This window comes from Chiloscyllium plagiosum, chromosome 12 (genome assembly GCF_004010195.1).
Source record: "Chiloscyllium plagiosum isolate BGI_BamShark_2017 chromosome 12, ASM401019v2, whole genome shotgun sequence".
Taxonomy (NCBI): Eukaryota; Metazoa; Chordata; class Chondrichthyes; order Orectolobiformes; family Hemiscylliidae; genus Chiloscyllium; species Chiloscyllium plagiosum.
This window is the reverse complement of record NC_057721.1, coordinates 23906758-23932722: the sequence shown is the minus strand read 5'-3', so window position 1 is coordinate 23932722 and position 25965 is coordinate 23906758. Positions and strand designations below refer to the sequence as shown.

Sequence of the window (25965 nt, the reverse complement as noted above, 5' to 3'; positions counted from 1 at the left end):
CAAGTCCCCGTGTCCATTGCATGTGGGATATCACCATGATCGAGAGATGGTTCAGAACAATGCAATATAAAATGCCAAATGTGCAAAACAAACTTTCACTCTAATCACTGAATGTTCTAACCTTGCATTTCTCCAATTGGACCTTTGCAGTATCTGACTCTGTGGCCGGTGGTTGCTGTATTTTCAGCCAGTTCTCCGCTGAGACCACAGCTTGATCAAGCTGCTGCAGCTGGGAAGAGACAGTAATGATCTTGCTCTGATATTGCAGCCAATCCATCCTCTCCACCAACAGTTGACAAAATTCCTCCCAGCGGTTTTGCAGTTGTTCTGAAGCTTGTTTGATGTCATCAGCAGTTGAGATCCCCTCTGAATAAAATAATACATAAATATACACACACATCAGGGAAAATAGCTATTGGTTGGCAGTGTTTTGAGAAACTTTCAGAACCACCTTCCCAACAGATTTATACAAATATAGATTCAAATTGCACCAGAAATAAAAATGCCAGCTGAATTTTTAACACATTCTGTAGGTTATTTGTGTTAAAAGTATTGAATGAGTGAAAGGTGTATTGATAAAAGTAGAATTCATGCTGTGCTAGATTAATTAGAATAAGTCTATTTGTGTAATCAGTGATTGTTGTTCCTCTTGGTTTGCAATCTTTCTTAAGATACATTACATGGTCTTCACAAATTATGGAAACTGGAGGAACCAACACCATAGAAAACGAGATAATAAGAAAGCATCTGAAATTGAAATTTGATCCAATGTTGTTCTATTCACAACCCATAATGTGTAAACAGATATTTGATATTTAGAGTATCATTGAATAATATATTTGCTAAATAATCACTTTGGTATATACTTCAGAATGAGATTGTATAATCTTAAAAAAGTGTTGCTCTACCAGCACAATCAACCGAAAAAACGTCTAAATTATAAGATTAACACTTCCAGGGGGTGTTCAATATAATATCTGGGTAGGCAATGAAAAATTTTCAAACAGATAGAGTTAATGGTAGTTGTCTTTTCCCTAGGATGGGGGATTTCAAAACTAGGGGGCACAGGAGAGAGATTTAAAAGAAAACATGAGGGGCAACTTTATTTTTCCCACACAGAGGGTGGTTTGGGCGTGGAATGAGCTTTCTGAAGAAGTGGTGAAGGTCGATACAATTATAATGTTTAAAAGACCGTTTGGATAGGTACATGAACATGAGAGGTTTGGAGGGATATAGGCCAGAGGCAGGCAGATAGGCCTAGTTTAGTTTGAGATTATGTTCGGTATGGAGTGGTCAGACCAAAGGGACTGTTTCAATGCTCTCTAACTCTATATTGAATTGACAGTCCAGAAAAGGCTGTCCCACATAACGATGACTGGAGCCTCCTGAACAGATACTTCCTCTTTTTCCAACCCATGGCCACAGATTTATTTAGGAACGAATAACTAGTCTTTAATTTCACGAGTCAGGGCACCCATCTATTGCACGATATAAGTCAATCACTAAATTCTTAATAATCTTCGGTAAATTCAGAAAGATACACAGGAAAGAAAACCAAACTCCAAACAAAACTGAAAAATACTTTCAAGTCTCTGGATGCAGACCCTAGAAATGATTGTTTCTGGTGAATGTCATTTAATCCCATCTGGCAGGCCTACTATTTTGTTCCAGTGAATCAATGCAAGCATTCACCCATTTAAACAGAACTAAATGGTTTGTTTTAACAACATCTTTGTTGAAGTAGTGAACAAAGAATGTGATCTAATACTGTTAAGTATTTAATTTTTATTGCTGCCAGTAATTTTGAAACATTACACATCCACATTACATGAAAAACGTTCCATCTTACCATACAGTTCCTACCAATAAGATCATACAATATAGCAACAGAATTAGACTATTTAGCCTATCGAGTTGGCTCTGGCATTCGATCATAGCTGCAGAAGTGTCCTTCAAAACAAAAGTAGGTGGAAGGGCAAGTAGCATGAAGGCTGCAGAAGGACTTGGACAAGCTATGAGAATGGGCAAAGAGGAGGAAGCTGGAAAACAATGTAGATAAGAGTGAGCTTATGCAATTTGGTGGGACGATTAAGGGCATACACTATTTTCTAAATGTGGTAAGTCTTTGGAAATCTGAAGCACAAAATGACTTGGGAGTGCAGGTTCAGGATTCTCTTAAGATTAATGTGCAGGTTCAGCTGGCAGTTAGGAAGGCAAATGCAATGTTAGCATTCACTTCAAGTGTGCTAGAATACCACAGCAGGGATGGATTCCTGAGAAGGGTCTGGTCAAACCGCATGTGGAATATCAACAGCAGTTTTGGGCTTTGTATCTGTGGAAGGATGTGCTGGTATTGGAAGGGTTCCAGAGGAGGTTTACAGGAATGATCCCAGGGATGAAGTGTTTGTCTTATGAGGAGCAGTTGAGGTTTCGAGTCTGTACTCTATGGAGTTTAGAAGGATATGGGGGGGATCAGATTTAAACTTAGAGCATACTGAAAGGTCTGGATAGAGTGGAGACGGAGAAGAGGTTTCCACTAGTAGAATTGACTAGGACCTGAGGGACAACCCTTCAGAACTGAGATGAAGAGGAATTTCTTCAGCCAGAGGGTAATTAATCCATGGAATACAATGCGGCAGAGGACTGTGGAGGCTAAGTCAGTGAGTGTCTTTCAGGTAGTTATAGATAGGTTCTTGATCGGTAAGGGGATCAAAGGCTTACAGGGAGATTGCAGGAAAATAGGACTGAGAAACATATCAACCATGATTGAATGGCAGAGGAGACTCGATGGCCTGATTGGCCTTATGCTTTCTATTTTCATTCTTCGTGACAGTTTTGGGTCTTTTTTGTATTGGTTAAATTCTCAAGCCCAACATTTTTAACAGAAAGATCATCAGCACTAGGATGATATTGGGTGGACTCATAGGCAGTACAGCGTAGGTTCTCGAAGGAGGGAGACCTAACATCTAGTCCTCCTCAAAGTCTCGAGAACAATGGACTGGATTTTAAGAGGGTCAGACACAGACAGACTGCCACATTGCTCCAATATTTTTTCCCATTAAGACAGAGTTCCGCATTTCTGATGGAAAATGCTGATCATGGCACTTTCAGGAAGGTTAAGCATAACTTAAATTCAATAGGTCTATCATAGTGCAGGATATTCAGGGGAAGACAAACCACACCCTTTTTGCCATGGCAGCACTTGCTCTATTCTGTGATTTAAACATTCAGCACCACAGCCAAACAGTTATGCAGGAGTTTAACTCTTAACATCGATTTTAATTATCTAACTTTGCCCAGGAAATTTAACTGCCGCAGTAAACTCTGAAGTTTCCAGTTTACATGGCTACTTTCTGAATGAGTCAGGGACAGGTGAATCATGCATTGGAAATTTCAATTTCCCAGGCAATTCCTTCAGAGTCTAACACATCAGGGATTACATGGTCAGAAGGCACAACTCATATCTGTATTACGGAAACAACTCCCTGGCCATCCACAATCCAGGACAACATCCATCAAATCAATGAAAGTTATATTTTTTGTGTGTTTGCAACTAATTACATCTTGCTAACTACAAGAGACCTATCTAGTTAGACCAGGAAATGACTTTCCTCTGGGGTAAGCAGGCGCTGTAGTTTCTTACAGTTAAATAGGATGGTGGTAATTCAAGAGGAGAGCAATAGAGAGAGGAAAAGCAGTATGCAGGAAGGAAAAAGAGCATAGGGGAGATGACCGGAGACAGGGTGAGGGGAAGGGAGATGCGGGGGGAAAGACTGAAAGCGAGAAAACAGAAAGACAGGGAAAGAAAGGGATGGAGAAAGGAGAGTGAGAAATAGAAAGGAAAAGAGGGATAGAGAAGGAGAAGAGACAAGGAGAATGGTGAAGAGGAGGATTAAGGACTTTCATTGGACCTTAATGCCTGTCTCTCCACTACGGAGATGTCCATAGCAGGGCCTAGAAGAGGGAGCAGACATTGTGTGCTGCTGCATGAGACCTTTCATGACTAGATTTTAACAAATTTGCAAAGTTTCATTTGTAATTTGACTCAAGCTACGGTTTCTCTTTAAGGGGCAACTATCTGCTAAACTGAGTTCATTTGGTTCCATTATTACTGCACTTTATAAATTAGTCACTCAAAATAGCATAAAGAGAGTGATTGCCAAATGATGGGTTGTGAATAGATCTATTATATTGATCATACAGCTATACAACGTGGGAACAGACTCTTAGTTCAACTCATGCATGCGGACCAAATATCCTAAATTAATCTCGTCCCATTTGTGAGCATTTGGCCCATATCTCTCCAGACCCTTTCTACTCATGCATTTCAAATGTTGTAATTGTACAAGCCTCTATCATTTCCTCTGGCAGCTCATTCCACACACACGTACCACCCTCTGTGTGAAACAGTTGTCCCTTACATCCTTTTGAAATCTTTCCCCTCTCACTTTAAACCTATGCCCTCTAGTTTTGGACTCCCCCAATCCAGGGAAAAGACTTTGTCTATTTACCCTTTTAATGCCCCTCATGATTTTATAAAACTCTATAAGGTCACCCCTCAGCCTCCGATGCTCCAGGGAAAACAGCCCTACCCTATTCAACCTCTCCTTATAGCTCAAAACCTCCAACCCTGGCAATATCTTTGAAAACCTTTTCCAAACACTTTCAAGTTTCATAACATCCCATAGCAGGAAAGCATATAAGACATATCACTGTGCAATATCACTGGTTTGAGGACTGAGTGAACACACAAATAAAATAAATTGCTGCAACTCCTTTTCTTTAATTTCCTCCTTTAGAGTAATTGATTGGGATTTTCTCCTTCCCTGCTTTTAAAAAGGATAAGGTTCATTTTGCTGTCAATGCACTCCTGGCTACCTCTGTTCCGACAATTCATCAAAAATCTAACCCTAACTGTCCAATGTGCATTTCACTGCAGTTTCTTTTACATGGTGCCACGTGTGTAATGAGGAATTAATCTTTCTCTCTCAGTTACTAGCAGTTGGTAGTCAAGCCCTGTTAAGTCACACTGCTATCAAATCCACTGTCTTTCTCCTTCCTTAACTCACTCAAACACCAGTCCAATTTCATGCTGAAGGGCATTTTCCATGACTATGACGTTTGTACGGATAGGAGTCTTTTTCTGGGAAAGTTTGAAAAGCTGGTGGATTTCTCTTTAGAGGTGGGATGGCTGAAAGAAACAAAGCTGTGCATGGAATCCATGCTGGAGAACCACCAACAAGGAATCAAAGAACTCCACTGCCTACATGTCCAAGGAGCAACGAGATAGTAGTCATAGCATCACACAGCATGAAAACAGGCCCTTTGGTCCAACCAGTCCATGACAAACATAATGCCAAACTAAACTAGTCCCACCTGTGTGCTCCTGGCCCATAGCCCTCCACATGTACTTATACAAATATCTGTGAAACATTGTAATTTGCCCAAATCCACCACTTTGTCTGGAAGTTCATTCCACGAGTGAACTACCCTCTGAAAAAAAATTACCCTTCATTTTTTTTTTAAATTGCTCTCCTTGCATCTTAAAAATGTGCCCCTGAGTCTTGAAATCCCCCATCCTCGGGGAAATACACCTACCATTAATGCCATTTCTACCACTCACGACTTTATAAACCTAGATACAGTAACCTTTCAACCTCCTTCGCTCCAGTGAGAAAAATCCCAGCCTATCCAGCCTTTCCTTATAACTCAAACCTTCCATACCTGGCAACACCTTGATAAATCTCTTCTGAACCTTTTCCAGCTTAATAATGTCCTTCCTATAACAGAACGACCAAAATTGGACACAGTGTTCTGGAAGAGGCCTCACCAATGTCATGTATAACCTCAACGTGACTTCCCAACTCCTGTATTTAAGGATGTCAAGCCATTCATGGTGGTACTCTGTTAGATATTTATAAGTGTTGTTATACTGAACAGTTATTATATATTTCCACTGATTTTTACAGCATTGGATTCATAACCCGAACAGTAGTCAGTCACAATGATTGTCACCCTCACTGCTGAAGATCTTTCAGACTGGTATGTCATCCTTAAAAAATATATTATTTGCTTGCTGGTTTACAATCTTCCATCCTCAATGTTTAATTTACTGTCTGATACAGGTCCAAATGACCTCGTGGTTTTCTCCATTTAAGCTCTCAGCCACATCTCCCCAACTAGCCCAAGCAACAAGCTCATCTATGCTATTTGTCCTATTGCTAGTGTATCCCACATTTTTATGATACACTAGCAATAGGACAAATTGCATAGATGAGCTGTCTTTATTCCCCTTCTGCATTTATTAGTTGCCAGTTACAATTATGGCCTGTGGTGTCTCTCATAACTGGAAAGATTTTCTCCACATATAACCTGTAAAAACCTTACATTACCTTGAAGTTTTCTCCATCCTTCAAATTTCTCTTTTCTTCAGGTTTTATTCCTAGCCCCATTGACATGTCGAGTCAATGACCTCTGTTGCAGTACGGGTTTCTCTTGGGGGCTCAAGAATCTCAAACAACAGTATCCCGTGGCCACTATTGTATTGCATCATTTTATCTTGCAACATCTGCTCCCAGGTGATTCTCTACACCCTAAGCTTTAATTATTTTTAAGCATATTCAAGCATAATTGGTAATAGTTCTCAGAACCTTTCATCATAAATGTTTGCTTTCTTAACAACTCACCATGCTCCCCAGTGCCACCCCAATACACCCAGAGTCTGCTTTCGATCAGTAACACAGCTCTTGGCATGCTGTGTGCACCACTGTCAAATAATGACTAGAAAGGATAAACTTCCTTTTATATTGTACCTTTCAAGTCCGCATCCCAAAGTGCTTCACAATCAATGTAGCATTTTTCAAGTGCGGTCACTGTTGACTGGCAAACCTGGGAAGCTAAAGGGCAGTGACAAAGATCAGAACTTCGAATTCTCATTAGTCACTCGATGACAATCTGTCATGGAGTGGAATCTTTTACTGGCTGTGAACAAGGGAAGAAAGTGGAGTCAAATCATATTTTATTTTGGTTAAGTACACATGTCTGATCAAATCTATTTTGAGTTCACATCAAAGTTAGAAATGGTGGGTCCTCTCTCTCTCAAATTTAACAAAAATTGACCAGCTGAGCAGGAGGTAAATCTTTACTGAGGCACAATCATTAAGAGAATATCTACAGGAAAGCAAAACAAAGATAATTTCTTAAAACCACTTGCAGATCTTCTAACAGGGAGCCACGTCCTGTCATATCCAATTAGTATTCTTTCTCCTTTCCATTTTCAATTAATTTTTGAAATTAATTGAAGGTTTTCTATTTGTTTTAGTTTTGAAAATAAACAATTTAAACACTAAGAAGTGTTTTCTTCCCTGGAGAGGAATCTAAATTATTTTTCAAGGACATGACAATGTATGGTTATTTCACTTGGGTTATTAAAGTTATTAGGCATCAGGAAAAAGGATGTGAATAGACAACAGACAATAGGTGCAGGAGGAGGCCATTCTGCACTTCGAGCCTGCACCACCATTCACTATGATCATGGCTGATCATCCTTAATCAGGATCCTGTTCCTGCCTTATCTCCATAACTCTTGATTCCACTATCCTTGCGAGCTCTATCCAACTCTTTCTGAAATGAATCCAGAGACTGGGCCTCCACTGCCCTCTGGGGCAGAGCATTCCACACAGTGCACTCCCTCAATAGCCAGAATGTCTTTCCGCAAATTTGGAGACCAGAACTGCACACAGTACTGCAGGTGTGGTCTCCCCATGGCCCTGTACAGCTGCAGAAGCACTTTTTTGCTTCTGCACTCAATCTCTCTTGTTATGAAGGCCAGCATGCTATTAGCCTTCTTCACTACCTGCATGCTTACCTTCATTGACTGGTGTACAAGAACACCCAGATCTCTCTGTACTGCCCCTTTACCTAAATTGATTCCATTTAGGTAGTAATCTGCCTTCCTGTTCTTGCCATGAAAGTGGATAACCATACATTTATCCACATTAAACTGCATCTGCCATGCATCTGACCACTCACCTAACTTGTCCAGGTCACCCTGTAATCTCCTAACATCCTCAACACATTTCACCCTGCCACCCAGCTTAGTATCATCAGCAAATTTGCTAATGGTATTAGTAATACCATTTCTATATCATTAACATATATTGTAAAAAGCTGCGGTCCCAGTACTGATCCCTACGGTACCCCACTGGTCACTGCCTGCCATTCCGAAATGGAGCCGTTTATCACTACTCTTTGTTTCCCATCAGCCAACCAACTTTGAATCCAAGTTAGTACTTTTCCCCCAATACCACGCGCCCTAATTTTGCTCACTAACCTCCAATGTGGGACTTTATCAAAAGCTTTCTGAAAGTACAGGTACACTACATCTACTGGATCTCCCTCGTCCATCTTCAGAGTTACATCCTCAAAAAATTCCAGAAGATTAGTCAAGCATGATTTCCCCTTCATAAATCCATGCTGACTCTGACCTATCCTGTTACAACTATCCAGATGTGTCATAATTTCAAACTTTATAATAGAACTTCAAAGATAATGAACTAAAACTTGATTGAAAATCAAAAGAAAAGTTACGTAACGTCCTCCAGTGAGATTTAAGGTCAGAATGGGTTGAAATAACTTTTTATAGCCTTGCATTCAACTGTATTTAGTGTCAAATGTCATTCAAATCTCTGAGAAATTGAGAGCTCAAGCATGACCCCAGAAACTTGTACACAAAACCTGGGATGACACTCCCAGTGTGGAAATGCTGTCAGAGCAGAGATGCCTCTTTTACATTAGATGTTAGACTGATGCTCCACTTTTGTATGACGTTTACATAAATGTTAAACTGATGTTGAAGTTTCTATGGTTCTATTTTGAAGAATAGCCAGATGTGTTATGGTCCAGGCCAAAGCCCCTCAAAACATTTCAAGGAGGCAGCCCAAACCGTAAGCTTTCTAGTTGTTTTAAGCAAGTGTAGAATGAATATTCAGGAGTGATGCAGCTGGCCCAAGCACTCAGTTTTAAACAAAACAGAATTTATTTACAAACTACTGAATGAAACACAAACAAAAGAGACTGAGTTTAGAATAACTTAACCTCTCTGAAAACCCAATTGACTCTATCGCAACTTAATGATGCTGTTCCAAATACTTACAATCACAAAGACAGGGAGATGTACAGCATTGAAACAGACCCTTTGGTCTAACTCGTCCATGACGACTAGATGTCCTAACCTAATCTAGTCTCATTTGCCAGCACTTGGTCCATATCCCTTCCTATTCATATGCCCATTCAGATACCTTTTAAATGTTACTATTGCACCAGCTTCCACGACTCCCTCAGGCAGCTCATCCCATACATGCACCACCTTAGGCATGAAAACGTTGCTCCTAAGGTCCGTTCAGCCAAGAACCTGGGTTCGATTCCAGCCTCAGGCAACTGTCAGTGTGGAGTTAGTACATTCTCCCCGTGTCTGCTGGGTTTCCTCCCATAATCAAATGATGTGCAGGTTAGGTGAATTTGCCATGCTAAATTGCCCATAGTGTTCAGGGATGTGTAGGCTAGGTGCATTAGTCAGGAGTAAGCATCGGGTAGGGGAATAGGTCTGGGTGGGTTACTCTTAAGAGGGTTGGTGTGGACTTGCTGGGCTGAAGGGCTGTAGGGATTCTAATTCTAAACGTTTCCCTCTCACCTCAAACCTCTGCCTTCTAGGGTTGGACTCCCCCACCCCAGGGAAAGGAATCCTAGCAGAACTTATACACTTATTGGTAAGGTCCTCAAGAGCATTGCTGAACAAAGAGACCTTGGAGTGCAGGTTCATAGTTCCTTGAAAGTGGAGTTGCAGGTAGATAGGACATTGAAGAAGGTGTTTGGTATGCTTTCCTTTATTGGTCAGAGTATTGAGTACAGGAGTTGGAACATCACGTTGCAGCTGTACAGGATATTGGTTAGGCCATTGTTGGAATATTGCATGCAATTCTGGTCTCCTTCCTATTGGAAAGATGTTGTGAAACTTGAAAGGGTTCAGAAAAGATTTAGAAAGATATAAAAAAGACCTAAGGGGCAACTTTTTCATGCAGAGGGTGGTACATGTATGGAATGAGCTGCCAGAGGAAGTGGAGGAGGCTGGTACAATTGCAACATTTAAGAGGCATTTGGATAGGTATATGAATAGGAAGGGTGGTGGAGGGATATGGGCCGGGTGCTGGCAGGTGGGACTAGATTGGGTTGGGATATCTGATCGGCGTGGATGGGTTGGACTGAAGGGTCTGTTTCCATGCTGTACATCTCCATGACTCTATGACCTTGCCTATTTACCCTATCTATGCCCCTCATGATTTTAAAACACCTCTAAAAGGTCACCCCTCAGCCTCCAACACTCCAGGGTAAACAGCCCAAGCCTATTCAGCCTCTCCCTACAGCTCAAATCATCCAACACTTTCATGTTTCACAACTCCCTTCTGAAAGGAGGGAGACCAGAATTGCACGCAATATTCCAAAAGTGGCCTGACCAGAGTCCTGCACAGCCACAACATGACCTCCTAACTCCGATACTCAATGCTCCAACCAATAAACCAAGGCAACATCCCCACAATAATCTTCTTGGCAAAAGAGAGAGCGAGAGAGAGAGAGAAATCATTATGGTGTTGTTTTTTTCAGGTCCAGCAGCATCTCTGGATCCCCAGCTAAAACCAAACCAAACCAAACCTTGAACTGGAAGAACTAGCCACTATCCTTTCATTTGTACAAGTGTTTTTTAAAAAATATTTAAACTTTTTCAGGTAGTCATTTCCAGACATATCAGAACCTCTACCTTTACGAACACACTGAAAAAAACAAGGACAACATAACCTTGTTGAAGGCGTAGCATCATCACCGGTGTCCTAAGCAACATTGCAAAAAAATTATAAAATGCAGCCATTCAGCTCATTGTGTCTGTGCTAACACAAATCAATGAGTCCCAGTCCCCTATCTTTTCCCCATACCCCTATTTTTACAAACTCTTTTCGGATAATTGTTCAATTTTATTTGAATGCCAAGGTTAGATGTACCTCCATCACAAATTCGAATCCTGCATTCCAGATACCAACCATTCACTGCATAATGAAACTCTCTCTCATTTTACCATTTCCTCTTTTTCCAATCTCATGATCTCAGAACATTATGAATCACAAAATTGTTGTCAATGGCAACATTTCTTTCCAATTACTCTGTCTAGACCACTCTTGATTTTGAGCATCTCAATCAAATTTCTTCTGAAGTTGCAGTTCTTTAAATGCAGCTCCAATTTCGTCCACCCACAGAACAGGAACTGCTTATCCCTGAAAACATTCTCATGGATCTTATGAATGCCTTCCCATCCTTCTTCCTAAAGTATCATATCCAGAACTAGACACAGCCTCCACCTGTAACCGAACCAGTGTTTTGTGAAAGATTCATTGACGCTTCATTTCTTGTGTACTCCACATCGCAACTTATAAAAGCCCAGGATTCTGTCTGCTTTATTAACTGCTTTCTTTCAGCCCTATGCCATTACCATATTATTGTTCGTGATAATTTGTTGTGCACAAATTAGCTGTTGCATTCCCTACAGTACAATGGCATTTACATCTCAAAAGTACTTTGAATTGTACAATAATTACAGCACCAGAAGCATATTCTTTGTACCTGCTCTCAGGAACAGCAGCACAACTTGTCACTCTCCTCCGTCTTTATGCCAGAGCCCCACAATCATTCTCACGCCAGGTAATTATCTAATTCCCTGACAAAAGCCACAATTGCATAATGGTCTGATGAGTGCCTTGTCTACTTTTACCAAGACTTCCCTATTTTTATACTCCATTACCCTTGCCTAAAAAAAAGAGTTGAAATTCTTGCCACTTGAGTCCACCAAAAACAAACAAACGAACAAACAAACACACACACACTTCCTTCCACAAATTAGGAAATTCCACACTCCATTTCTTTTAAAACCTGATGGGTTGGATGTGCAAGGTTCAGAGGCAATTTGTGTTTCTCATGTGGAACAGATCATCAACTAGTTAACACATGCAAATCCCAGAACAAACCATCTACTGGTACAAAGAACAAAGAAAATTACAGTACAGGAACAGGCCCTTCAGCCCTCCAAGCCTGTGCTGATCCAGATCCTCTATCTTAACCTGCCACCCATTTTCTATGGATCTTTATCCCTTTACTCCCTGCCCAATCATGTATCTGTCTAGTTAAATCTTAAATTACGCTATCGTTCCCGCTTCTACCACCTCTGCTGGCAATGTATTCCAGGCACCCACCACTCTCTGTGTAAAGAACTTTCCATGCATATCTCCACTAAACTTTTCCTCTCTCACTTTGAACTCATGATCCCTGGTAATTGAGTCCTCCACTCTGGGAAAACATTGCTATCTACCCTGTCTACACCTCTCATGAATTTGTAGGCCTCAATCTCTATCTTTTCAATGAAAATAATCTTAATCTACTCGAGCAAGAATGGCAAAGGTAATTCTTGATAGGAGCAAGAGTGACAGGGGAGTTGTTATGGGGGACTTCAACTTCCCAAATATTGACTGGAAATACCATAGTTCAAGTACTTTAGATGGGTCAGTTTTTGTTCATTGTGTGCAGGAGAGTTTTCTGACACAGTATGTAAACAGGCCAACAAGAGGTGAGGCCACATTAGACTTAGTACGGGGTAATGAACCCTGTCAGGTACGAGATTTGAAGATAGTTGAGCACTTTGGTGATAGTGACCACAATTCAGTTATGTTTAATTTAGCGATGAAAAGAGACAGGTATACACCAGAGGGCAAGAGCTACTCCTGAGACAAACGCAATTACGATGTGATTAGACAAGATTTAGGATGGATAGGATAAGGAAGGAAACCACAGGGGATGGGCACAATAGAAATGTGGAACTTATTCAAGGAACAGCTACTGTGGGTCCTTGATAAGTATGTACCTGTCAGTCAGGGAGGAAGTTGTCGGGTGCAGGAGTTGTGGTTTACTAAGGAAGTTGAATCTCTTGTCAAGAGGAAGAAGGTGGCTTATGTTAGGATGAGGTATGATGGCTCAGTTCGGGCAATTGAGAGTTACAAGCTGGTTAGGAAAGACCTAAACAGAGAGCTAAGACAAGCAAAGAGGGGACATGAGAAGTTGCTGGCTGATAGAATCGGGGAAAACCTTTCTCTAGGTATATAAGGGATAAAAGAATGAGGAGAGAAAGATTAGAGCCAATCAAGGACAGTGGTAGGAAGTTGTGCATGGAGTCAGAGGAGATAGGGGAAACACTAAGTTAATATTTTTCATCAGTACTCAGTAGAAAAAGACAACATTGTTGATGAGAATACAGAGAAACAGGTTATGAGATGAGATTGGATTGAGGTTCACATGGAGGTGTTAGAAATTCTGGAAAGTGTGAAAACAGATAAGTCCACTAGGCCGGATGGGATTTATCCTATGATTCTCTGGGAAGCTAGGGAGGAGATTGCAGAGCCTCTGGCTTTGACCTTTATGTCGTCATTGTCTACAGGAATAGTACCAGAAGACTGGAGGATAGCAAATGTTGTTCCCATGTTCAAGAAGGGGAGTGAAATGGAAAATTAACATTTATTGTGAAATCTATAAGAGCATGATTGAAACAAAGAAGTAAGGGCCCGACTTTGCAAGGCATTGCAGACAGACAGAAAACATGAAAGGCTAAACCGACAGTAAGGAATTACAAGGACAGTAAACTATTGTATAATCAGTCAAGGAATGAGAAAAACAACTCCAAATGTGGAAAGGAACCTGAATGTTCCAGGCTCCTGGCCTTGAGGTGTTGATAAGGAGAAGCGAGTTATAGTATAAAGGGAATATGGGAAAGCTATAAGGCGTCCCTTACAAGAGTCGACTTGTCAGTGTATCGGGTCGACTCTGCAGAGTCCAAAAATAAACTTTTTCTTTGTTCTTGCTAGCATTTGAGTCGAGTCGATTTAATTTCCACCACAGGGAGTAGAGCCAATCTTGGTAATTATAGGCCAGTGAGCCTTATTTCAGTTGTGGGTAAAATGTTGGAAAAGGTTTTAAGAGATAGGATTTATAATCATCTCGATAGGAATAAGTTGATTAGGAATAATTAGTACGGTTTTGTGAAGGGTAGGTCTTGCCTCACAAACCTTATTGAATTCTTTGAGGAAGTGGCCAAACAGGTGGATATGGATAAAGCCATTGATGTGGTGTATATGGATGTTAGTAAGGCATTTGATAATGTTCCCCATAGTAGACTACTGCACAAAATATGAGGCATGGGTTTGAGGGTGTTTTAGCCGTTTGGATCAGAAATTGGTGATCTGAAAGAAGACAGAGGGTGGTGGTTGATGGGAAATGTTCAACCAGGAATTCAGTTACTAGTGGTGGACGAAAAGGATCTGTTTTGAGTGCACTGCTGTTTATCATTTTAATAAACAACTTGGATGAGGGCGTAGAAGGATGGGGTAGTAAATTTGTGGATGACACTAAGGTCAATACAGTTCTGGACAGTGCCGAAGGATGTTGTAGATTACAGAGGGACATAGATAGGCTGCAGAGCTTGCAAATGGAGTTTAATGCAGAAAAGTGTAAGGTGATTCTCTTTGGAAGGAGTACCAGGAATGCAGAGTACTGGGCGAATGGTAAGATTCTTGATAGTGTAGATGAGCAGAGAGATCTTGGTGTCCATGTACATAGATCACTCAAAGTTGCCACCCAGGTTGATAGGGCTGTTAAGAAGGCATACAGCATGTTAGCTTTTATTAGTAGAGGGATTGAGTTTCGGAACCATGAGGTCATGCTGCAGTGTACAAAACTCTGGTGTGGCCGTACTTGGAATATGTGCAGTTCTGATCACCGCATTATAAGAAGGACATGGAAGCTTTGGAAAGGGTTCAGAGGCGATTTACTAGGATGTAGCCTGGTATTGAGGGAAAGTCTTATGAGGAAAGGTTGAGGGACTTGAGGCTATTTTCATTAGAGACGAGAAGGTTGAGAGGTGACTTAATTGAGACATACAAGATAATCAGAGGGTTACATAAGTTGGACAGTGAGAACCTTTTTCCTGGAATAGTAATGGCATAGCACGAGATGGCATAGCTTCAAATTAAGGTGTGATAGATATAAGACAGATGTCAGAGGTAGTTTCTTTACTCAGAGAGTAGTAGGGACATGGAATGCACTGCCTGCAACAGTGTGGGAATGACAAATTTACGGGTATTTAAGTGGTCATTGGATAGGCTTATAGATGAGAATGGAATAGTGTAGGTTAGATGAGCTTCAGATTGGTTTCACAGGGCGGCGCAACATCGAGGGGCGAAGGGCCTGTACTGCACTATAATGTTCTATGTACTCAACTTCTCATCATAGCCAGCACCCTCCATACTAGGCCACATTCTGGTGAACCTCCTCTGTACCCTCTCCAATGCATCCACTTTTGGTAATGTGGTGACCAGAACTGTACGCAGTATTCCAAATGTGGCCGAACCGAAGTCTTATACAACTGTAACATGACCTGCCAACTCTTGTATTCAATATCCTGTCCGATGAAGGAAAGCATGCCATATGGCTTCTTGACCACTCTACTGACCTGAGTTGCCATCTTCAGAGAACAATGGACCTGAACACTCAGATCTCTCTGTATAGAAACTGTCCCCAGGACTTTTCCATTTACTGTTAGATCACTCTTAAATTGCATTGTTCCAAAATATGTCACCTTACATTTGTCCAGATTGAACGCCATCTGCCCAACTCTCCAATCTATCCATACTCTGCTGTAATGCCTGACAATCCCCTTCACTACCTGCTACTCCACCAATCTTAGTGTCACCTACAAACCTGCTAATGAGGCAACTTACACCTTCCTCCAAATCATTTATGTATATCACAAACAACAGTGGTCCCATCACAAATCCCTGTGGAAAATCACTGGTCACAGGTCTCCATTTTGAGAAGCTCCCTTCCATTACTACTCTGCCTCCTGTTGCCCAACCAGTTCTCTAGCTAGAACACTCTGGACCCCACGTGACTTCACTTTCTCCATCAGCCTACCATGAGGAACCTTATCAAACGCCATACTAAAGTCCACCTACATCCCTTCCCTCATCAATCAGCTTTGTCACCTCTTTAAAGAATTCTATTAGGTTTATAAGACATGACCTTCCCTGCACAAAACCACGCTGCTGACCACTAATAAGACAATTTTCTTCCAAATGGGAATAGATGTTATCCCTCAGAATCTTTTCTAGCAGCTTCCCTACCACTGACATCAGGTTCACAGGTCTGTAATTACCTGGATCATCCCTGCTACCCTTCTTCAACAAGAGGACAACATGAGGAATTCTCTGGTCCTCTGGGATACATGTGATTCTGTGATTGGGCAGCCTTTGTTAAAAAAATCTGAGTGCTCTCAAAGCTTCACCAGCAACCACTTTAAGACCGTCAAGCTAGTCTACACTTGCAAGACATAACACAGATTCATATGCAGAGACCCATTCTCTGCAATCAAAAGGAATGTGTTCAGGCTTGAACCCTTTGTAAATTGCTCGAGAGGCTCCAGTTCCCTACTGCTTTCTCCATGGCAACATATCAACCAGAATTGCCTTGCCAACCAATCAGTACTTTCCTTGTGCATTATAAATCCTTGTAAATGTTTGAAATTGGCATTTGTTCTGATGAGTTCAAGACAAGAAGCTTTGGCAACATCTCTCTTTTCGGAAGTTATTAACAGGAGCGCTATTATAAACCTTAACCTGCACTTTCAGCTCTGAGGGAGATGTCGGTACGTGTCTTCAGTGTGTAAGAAATCAATTCTCAAAGGCAGGCGGAAATGTTCCCTCGACTGAGAGCTGCTCCTGAGGGATGTTCTCATCAGAGGCAATGCCTCTATTGGTATGAATGGCACTGTTTCTAGCGGATGACATTTAGCATGGCTTGGAAGGAGATGGCTGAGTTAGACAATGCAGTATTTCCATTTTAGCCTCAAGAAAAAAAACACACCAGATTTTTGCTTTAGTAACCCAGAGTTTCTTTATAGTGGTCAGCAGGATGTCTACATCCAACTTCTCCTCAAGTTAGCTACACATTCATTGAGGACAATTTGTCTTTCAGCAAACCTTGGCTCTCTGATATTAGCTCAACATCACCTGCATCCATGAATAATTTAGTTCATCATCCCTGGAACCTTTTCACTGTTGGTTATATGGTCAATTAAATAACCCAATACTTTTTTTTAAACATGATCATTTATGCAGCTCTGCAGATTTATTTTCATCTGAGATTTCAGAAGAGTGAAATCCCTACAAGAAGCTAAAAATTGGAACTGATCACAATGTCCTGCATTCAATACAAAATTTCATATTGATGAAGAACTAATCCTGGATAAATACTGACAATGCTTCTCGTAGAAGAGGAATGTGGTGTTGATGAATCTGAATCTGCAAGGTAGTCATCATAAGATCTTTAGAAATAGGAGGAGTAGACCAGTTAAACCATCAAGCTTGCTCTGCCATTCAGTAAGCTCATGGTTCATCTGATTGAGGCTTTTACTTTACTTTCCTTCCTATCCCACAAAACCCTGGTCTCCCTTTTCGATCAAGAATCCATGTAACTCACGCCAATATATATTCCACGACCCAGCTTTCACTGCCCCTTTGTGGCAGGGAAATCCACAGATTAAAGACTCTCAGAAGAGAAATTCCTCATGGGATGCCCTTACTTGGACTTGTGCCCCTCAGTACGAGATGCCTACATGGAGTAAAATATCCTCTCTGGAATGTAAGATGAACAAATACTTAGCACAATTGTGCATGGCATTCATAAGGCCACAGATGGATTACTGGACACAACTTTTGTTTACAAGTAAAAAATACATACATGCCTTAGCTGGAGTGTAATAAAATTCACTAGACAGGTTTTTGGGATAATGGGACAAATTGTATCAGCAGATAGTAAGTAGACTAGGCCATACATTTGCTCTAGATTAGAAGAATAAGAGGTCATCTACTTCAAATACATACAATTTTTAAAAGATGTGACAAGTTTGATATTGTAAAACACATAGGAACAGAATAAAGGTCAGCCGTTAAGGGCCAAGATGAGAAATTTCTCCATTCAAAATGCTGTACTCTGGTGGTTCATCAGGCATAGAGTATATTTAGGATTTATTTTGGTACTGAAGGCAATTAAGACATTTGGATACAGTATAGTAAAGTGGAGCTGTGATAAAAACTATAGATCAACTATAATTCTGTTGAATGTTTGAGGACCCAAGTGGCCTACTCGAGCTCTTACATCTTGGGCTCTTGTAACCTCTGCAAATGCAATAATGTTGCTCCCTACATCTGAGTTTGACATTGGATAAAACCCTAAATAAAGAATAAAGGACTCTAAACCAACTCTTGGCAACGTCAACGTAACCCATTTCCCAGCCTGAAACATCCACGAAACAACATCTTCTGCTCCTGTAACTTAGCTAATTCCATAGCCACACTGCCGTTTCCCTGAAACACAATCGGTTTCCACCATTCCAACAAGCCTCCTACAATATAACTCTCTAAAATGCCTTCCAAAAGTCCATAAAATTTAAACACATATTTTAATCAACTTTCTCTGTTTCCCAACAAGGAATTTAATCAAGCAGCCAGACACAATTTGCTTTTAACGAGACATGCCATCTCTCCTAGATTAATCTTTGTCTTTCCAAATGACTTGTACATTTCCTATTAAGTTTCAGTATATTTTATACGTAACACATCAAGAGTTTATGAATAAGTAACGTCGAACATACTCGAGAATACGTAAGATGATATGAATTAGGGACTGGGGGTAGGTCAAGGCTGTTCCCCATTCAACAAGATAATTATTAAACCTCTACCACAGCTCAATCTCCCTGCATGACTATCCGCCAATACTTCTTTATTTTAAGATTGTAATTTTTTTCACTATTTCAAATTACAAATTCTATCAGTGTATGTAACATGCCAGACAGTAACACACAGAAAGCACCCAGATGTGAGCCATGTGACCTGATATACACTGATACTCTCTCATTTGAATAGTTAAGCAAATCCCAAACCATTGCTTTTCCATACAATTCAGGAGAATGTTGTTAACAATCTGGTGTGCCCATAAAAAGTTAGGTAAGCAGGACAAAGACATTGAGTTTACTTTCCTGAACCTTCAATGTTTCCACAGATCTTCCAACAAAATGACAGGGGAAGATAGTTAGAAACTCTTTGGAAATTCTGTTGCATTTTATCAATGCATCCACTTCTAGCAATGATTGAACAGACAGCAGAATCACTTCATCTAAGGTGAAATATAATAAAACCAAGTCTTGCTTTTTGACAACATAATTTACAGTGTGTTAAAGTTTTTGATTTGTCAGTTCACTTGCAATTAGTTGCTTAATATATGCATCAAACTTGAACGAGTACTACTCTAAATGTATGCTGTGAAGTTTGTTTGCTCTCAGATTGGTATGTGCTAATATCTCCTGTGTGATAAGTATGAATGTGTGTGAAGCATAAATCCCTAAGAAGATTATCTGAATCAATTTGCATCTAATTACCATGCACCATCTGTTCCACCAGTGCTTGAGCTGATCTGCTGGCATCTTGCAGTTTTCTGTACTTTTCAGGTTTCTCCTTCTCGATAGCCTACAAGATAAGAAAATTAGCGTACTTGTCACACATTTTGAGGGGCAAAAGAAAAATGACATTCCCCCAAATGAGCGCAACAGGTTATCCTTTGGCTGAATTAATTTGAAACTAAACAATTCCTTTTTGTCATGTGTTGAACATGTAATTTCAGGATATGCAACACATCATGACTGATCAGTACGTATTACCAAAACCTTAACTTATTTAATGTACGATATCAGCTTCTGAAACAAGGTTAGATTTACGCTGACACAGCACTCCTGGATAAGTTAATGGAGTGTGGCAGGCTGACGGAAACTAATGCATGCTTTCATTACTCTCCGAATCTAAACTTCAAACAAGCATGTGTCAACTCAGCAAATAACAGTTTGCGTCCTGTTTTCCAATTTCCCATGAATAGTTCTTTTCTTTTTGTTGGCCGAACTCCATTGGAACTGAGCTGTAAATTACAATCATCATTCCCTGAACTAAACTTAACCTTAGATATGATGCACTGATTAACAGGCAAACATATTAAAAGCCAATATATAAATTCCAATACTGAGGTCCAATATTTGAACATAATGTGTAAATAAAGTATTTCACAAATCTCATGACTGTCAAAACTTTATCCCAGTGTTGGCAAAATTCCTTCAGCATCTGAGATATCTTATTACATTAACATTTATCATAAGATAGTGAATTGAATTGTACATTTTACTTATTATCTTTTAAATACTGAACACTTGACATACATTAACTTTTTCCTGAAGATCAGAGATACTTCCTTCTTTCCGATAGATTGCAAACTCTGGACTTTGAAGGATAGCTTCTGATCGAGTCATCCAGCTGTGTAGCTCTGTTGTATCAACATCAAACCTGCAGAAAGAACAACCAATCATCAACAAAAGCTTGCCATCACTTCTTCACATTTCAATTAAGAATACAGAAGGCTGAATATTATGGGACATCCACAAATGGAAAAATAAGGTGGATCTATAATCTAGGATGCCATGCCATCGGCAATCATGTCCTCTTCTAGCCCACCTAGTACAATGTTTTATCAACAAAATGGGATATGTTAGGTGGACAGCCTGCCCATGCTGAATTGAGGCCCTGAAGTGATCAATTAAGGACCAAAGGACCTTACAATACTCTTCTGCAATTCAACAAGGGAGGCCTGGTCCCAATATGTAGCCCAGTACATTCAGACTGAGGAGTTGCTGGTCAGTGAAAGGGGATGGGGTTCCACCTTCCTAGCCCCACTATGCTGCACAGTCTGTCCCCACACCACCACTGTGCCCAAAATGTATATGTTGAATCAGTGGATAAAGGCATTCTTATTTCCAGTCAGGAAGGACAACCCATGAAACGTTGATGACCTTGGTTTGATGGGGTCTGGGATTCTTGCTGCAAAAAATCTGCTTAACATCATAACACTGGAAATAACATGATAATATTGCTATAGTCGCATTGTATCAATGTATACAGTGGATAAAGGTCAGTATTACCTCATTTCTGATGAGGCATATTAGATGCAACACCTTAACTCTGTTTCTCCTCCACAGATGCTGTCTGACCTGCCGAGTTTCTATAGTATTTTGTTTTTCTTTTCAAATTTCAGATGTCCATCATCCACAGCACTTTGCTTTTATCGCAGTATTATATTTCTTTATATCCATACATATTTTTGTGCTATTAAACTCAGGGGAGCCAAATTGATGTTGTTTCGAGGGGATAACAATGGATGCAGGGCTGTCTTCTAAGAAAGAATGTATGGCAATTCAAGTGCTGCCTGCTCATTTAAGTGATTGTAGCATGTCACCTGACACAAAGATTTTCTAAAAAGGGAAGTCACATTTAACTGACTTGGAAGTTTTTGAAGAGGTAACAGAAAGGCTAAATAAGGGCAACATATCTGATGTGGTACGTATGGACTTTCAGAAGGCATTTGATACACTGTCACAAAACAGACTTGAGCAAAGTTCCGTGTCATGGAATAAAAGGGTTAGCAACAAAATGGATACAAAATTGGCTGAGTGATAGGGGACATATAATAATGGTCAATGGATTTTTTTAAGGCAGGAGGGAGGGGTTGTGATGGAGTTTCTTGCAGTTAGAATTGAGACCCTTGCTTTTCTTGATATTTGTTAGTAATGTAGATTTTGGGATGCAGGGACAATTTCAAAGCTTCAAGATGACACAAAATATGGAAGAATTGTAAACTGTCAGATGAACAATATAGAAATCCAGAAGGAGACTGACAATTTGGTGGAATGCGCAGATAGGTGGTGGATGAGTCTTAATACAGAGAATTATGATGCATTTTGGTAGGAAGAACATTGAAAGACAATATAAAATAGGAGTACAATTCTAAGCTGTGGGAAAGGGGTGGGTGTTCAGGAGCAGAGAGAACTGAGAGTGAATGAGCACATAGCATTGAAAGAGGCAGGACAGGTGAACAGAGCAGTAAGCATGCACGCAGTATCCTCAGTTTTATTAATATGGACAATCGTGTGCATGTGTAAGGACATAATGTTGAAGTTGTATAAGGCACTTGCTCACCCACAGCTGGAGTATTGTGTACAGTTCTGGGCAGTATGTTATAGGAGCGATGTGACGGCATTGGAAACAGTGCAGAAGTGGTTTGCAAGAATGGTTCCAGGGAACTTCAGTTATGCGGACAGACTGAAGAAGTTGGGACTGTTCTCCTCGAGAGGGGAAGGCTAAGATGAGAACTGTCAGGGATTTTCAAAATCATGCACAGGCTGGGTAGAATAGATAAAAGGAACAAGGATGAGATGGCATAGATTTTAAATGATCCGCAGAAGAAACAAAGGTGAAGTGAATAAAAACGTTTTCACTCAGAATAGTTAGGGAATGGAATGTTCTACCGAGAAGTGTGTTGGAGACAATTTCAGTTGAAACATTGAAAAGGACAGTGTACATTATATTTATCCAAATAATCATCCAAACTTATGGGAAAAAAGGCAGGAAATTAGTTATAATGGTCAATCAATGAGCTGGTGCAGATATGCTGGGTGAATGCCCCCCTCCCCGGTTTGAAACAATGCTATGATTCTGTGGCATTGGTTGCCTACTCAGTTGTTCGTCACACAATCGGGAAGACAATGGCACAATAGTCATGTTACTACTTTGGCAATCCAGAACATCAAGCTGGGGATATACATTCATATCTCATCATAGCAGATGGTGAAATTTGAATTCAATAAAAATTTTGAATTAAAAGGTTCAGGTAATTAAAAAATAAAATCTGGCTTGTTAATGGCCTTAGGGAGGGCAATCTGCCATCCTTACCTGCAACTAACTCCATACCCACAGCAATGTGCTTTATTCTATCTGTACTGTGAAATGGCCCTCAAAAGCCACCCAGATCGAGGGGCAATTAGGAATAGGCGGAACATGAGGCCCAAGCACATTCCACATACAATTGTTTTAAAATCTGCCAACATTGGACATCCACATGAGCAACAACTTATCGATTCCCACATTTCCTGACAACAGATCTGCTCAGAACTCCAGGGTTAAGCCAGTGGAAGCACTGATTTGGCACCTCTGCAGTCTATTTATTCAGATTGCATGGGGCAACATGGCTCCCATTGTACACACATTGGCCAGATTGTATAAATTGTGTAGTGGTGTCATTACACAGCGTTTACATTTATCACCCAGTTTGTTATGGTGGTTTAAACACAGATGGCAGAGTGGACTGCTGCATGATGTCTGCTGAGATACCAGGCAGTGAATTGCATAACATGCCGCGAATGGTCATGCATCAACTGGACATTGACGGAATTAAGTCCCTTCTGGTTGCTGTACATCTCAGAGTTGACATGCAATACTGAAAAGATGATTGATGTTTTGTGGAAAACAATCAGCATCATGGGAAAACCTGTAATCCTCATGCCATCGATGATGCGTTTCAGTAGCACTGGAAGAAAGTAAACCATGCTATCTAACCTCATGATCAACCTGTCCATATGCAATTTCGATGCACTTTTTTGCATACACAGTACCATCTTATGGAAGATGGTATTCAGTGAGGCTTGCATGAGAAGTTATGATTTGGAGATGTCTGTGTTGGACCGGGGTGTACAAAGTTAAAAATCACACAACACCACGTTATAGTCCAATAGGTTTACTTGGAAGCACTAGATTTCGGAGTGCCGCTCCTTCATCAGGTGATTGTGAAGGGCACAACGGTAAAACACAGAATTTATAGCAAAGGTTTACAGTGTGATGTAACTGAAACTATACATTGAAAAATACCTTGATTATTTGTTAAGTCTCTCATCTGTTAGAATGACCATGTTAGTTTCACGTCTTTCATATGTAAATCACAAAACGTTTTTTAAAAGTTACATTCTCAGTTAACTGTAACAATTGGTGTCAGTGCAGATAAGATGTTGAGATGTTGAAGGTGTTAGCCCCCTGTGTTCTCTGTCTTATCAGGGACAGTCAACATAGCTTTATGCAGGGTGGTCTTGTCTCCCAAACTTGAAACATGGTGAGTTGGTAAGCTGGACACAAAATTGTCACATGAGACAGAGGGTAGTTGTCGAGGGGTACTTTTCTGACCAGTGTTGTTCCATGAGAGTCATTGCTGGGACCTCTGTTGTTTGTAATTTCTATAAATGATTTGGGTAAAAGTGTAGGTGGCCTGATTAGTAAGTTTGCAAATGGCATGGAAATTGGTGCAGTTGTGGATAGTGAGCAAGGTTGTCAAATGATACAGCAGGATATAAATCAGTTGGAAACCTGGGTGGAAAAGTGGTAGATGGAGTTTAATCCAGACAAGTGTGAAGTGATGCATTTTGGGAGGTCAAATGCAGAAAGTAAGTACACAGTAAATGCCAAGACCCTGACGAGCATTGACCTACAGAAAGATCTTAGATACAAGTCCACAGCTCCTTGACAGTAGCAATACAAGAAAATAAGGTGATGAGAAGACATTTGGTACGCTTGCCTTCGTCGGTCAGGACATTGAGTATGAAAGTTGGCAAGTCACATTGCAACTGTATAAAACATTAATTAGGCCATAATTGGAGTTTGCAGTTATGCACCCCACACTCTCACAAAGATGTGGAGGTTTTGGAGAGGGTGTAAAAGAAGTTTACCAGGCTGTTGTCTGGATTGGAGTGAGTTAGCTGTAAGAAGAGGTTGGACAAACTTGGATTGCTTTTGGCAAGTGTTGGAGGCTGAGGAATGACCAGAGAGATGTACAAAAAGACTGAGAGGAATGGATAGGGTGAGTAGTCAAGAGTTTGTTTCCCAGGGTGGAAATGTCAAATTCCGGGGGGGGGGGGGCACATGTTTAAAGTGGGAGGGGAAAGTTTAAAGGATATACACAAGGCCTGCTTTTCGTGCAGAGAGTGGTAGGCACCAGGAATGTGCTCCCAGGGGAGGTGGTAGAAGCAGATATGATAACAACATTTAAGAGGCATTAAGACAGGGAACAGAGGGGCATGGACCAGGTTGAGGCAGATGGGATTAATGGTGTCATGGTCAGGATAGACATGGGCTAACTGTTCTATATTCTATAATGTGAAGAAAAGCTAACTTACCTTTTTGGGTCAGTGCTGTTGAATGCTTTTATGTGGTGTCACAGTGGATTCTAAGAATGGCAATTCTCAGCAAGCCCCAGTACTCATTGTCTATGCAGAGCAGCACAATGTGCTGTGTACGCTCTATCTAACTTTTCCTCCTAGCGTAACATCAGACAGTGAGCAGGGCTAATCTAACAGTAGCTTGCCTGTAATGACTGGTGCAAAAAAGGAAATCACAGGATCAGGGAAACGCATCAAAGGGAACCAATGGAACACAGTGAGTTAATTAGAAGTAATCAAATCAGAAGGTTGCCAAAGTCAGTCTGGTAGTCAGTCAAGGCAAGGACTGATTAGGGACAGTCAACATGGCTTTGTGCATGGGAAATCATGTCTCACAAACTTGATTGAGTTTTTTGAGGAAGTTGCAAAGAAGATTGATGAGGGCAGAGTGGTAGATGTGATCTATATGGACTTCAGTAAGGTGAACGACAAGGTTCCTCATGGGAGACAGGTTAGCAAGGTTAGGTCTCATGGAAAACAGGGAGAACTAGCCACTTGGATACAAAACTGGCTGAAAGGTAGAAGATAGAGGGTGGTGGTGGAGGGTTGCTTTTCAGACTGGAGGCCTGTGACCAGTGGATTGCCAAAAGGATCGGTGCTGGGCCCTCTACTTTTTGTCATTAATATAAATGATTTGGATGCGAGCATAAGAGGTACAGTTAGTAAGTTTGCAGATGACACCAAAATTGGAG

The 25965-nt window shown here is 40.7% G+C and overlaps 1 protein-coding gene across 5 annotated transcripts in view; it reads right to left on the bottom strand.

The window, feature by feature from the left end:
- The window catches only part of dmd (dystrophin), a 2012228-nt gene that overhangs the window by 1104359 nt on the left and 881904 nt on the right, over nt 1–25965 (bottom strand). For all 5 annotated transcript variants that reach the window (XM_043700735.1, XM_043700733.1, XM_043700734.1 and 2 more), the window contains 3 exons: nt 20402–20525; nt 19577–19664; nt 122–366 (listed from right to left, as the gene is read on the bottom strand). In XM_043700735.1, coding sequence (XP_043556670.1) covers nt 122–366; nt 19577–19664; nt 20402–20525 — 457 coding nt within the window. The remainder of the gene's footprint in view (nt 1–121; nt 367–19576; nt 19665–20401; nt 20526–25965) is intronic.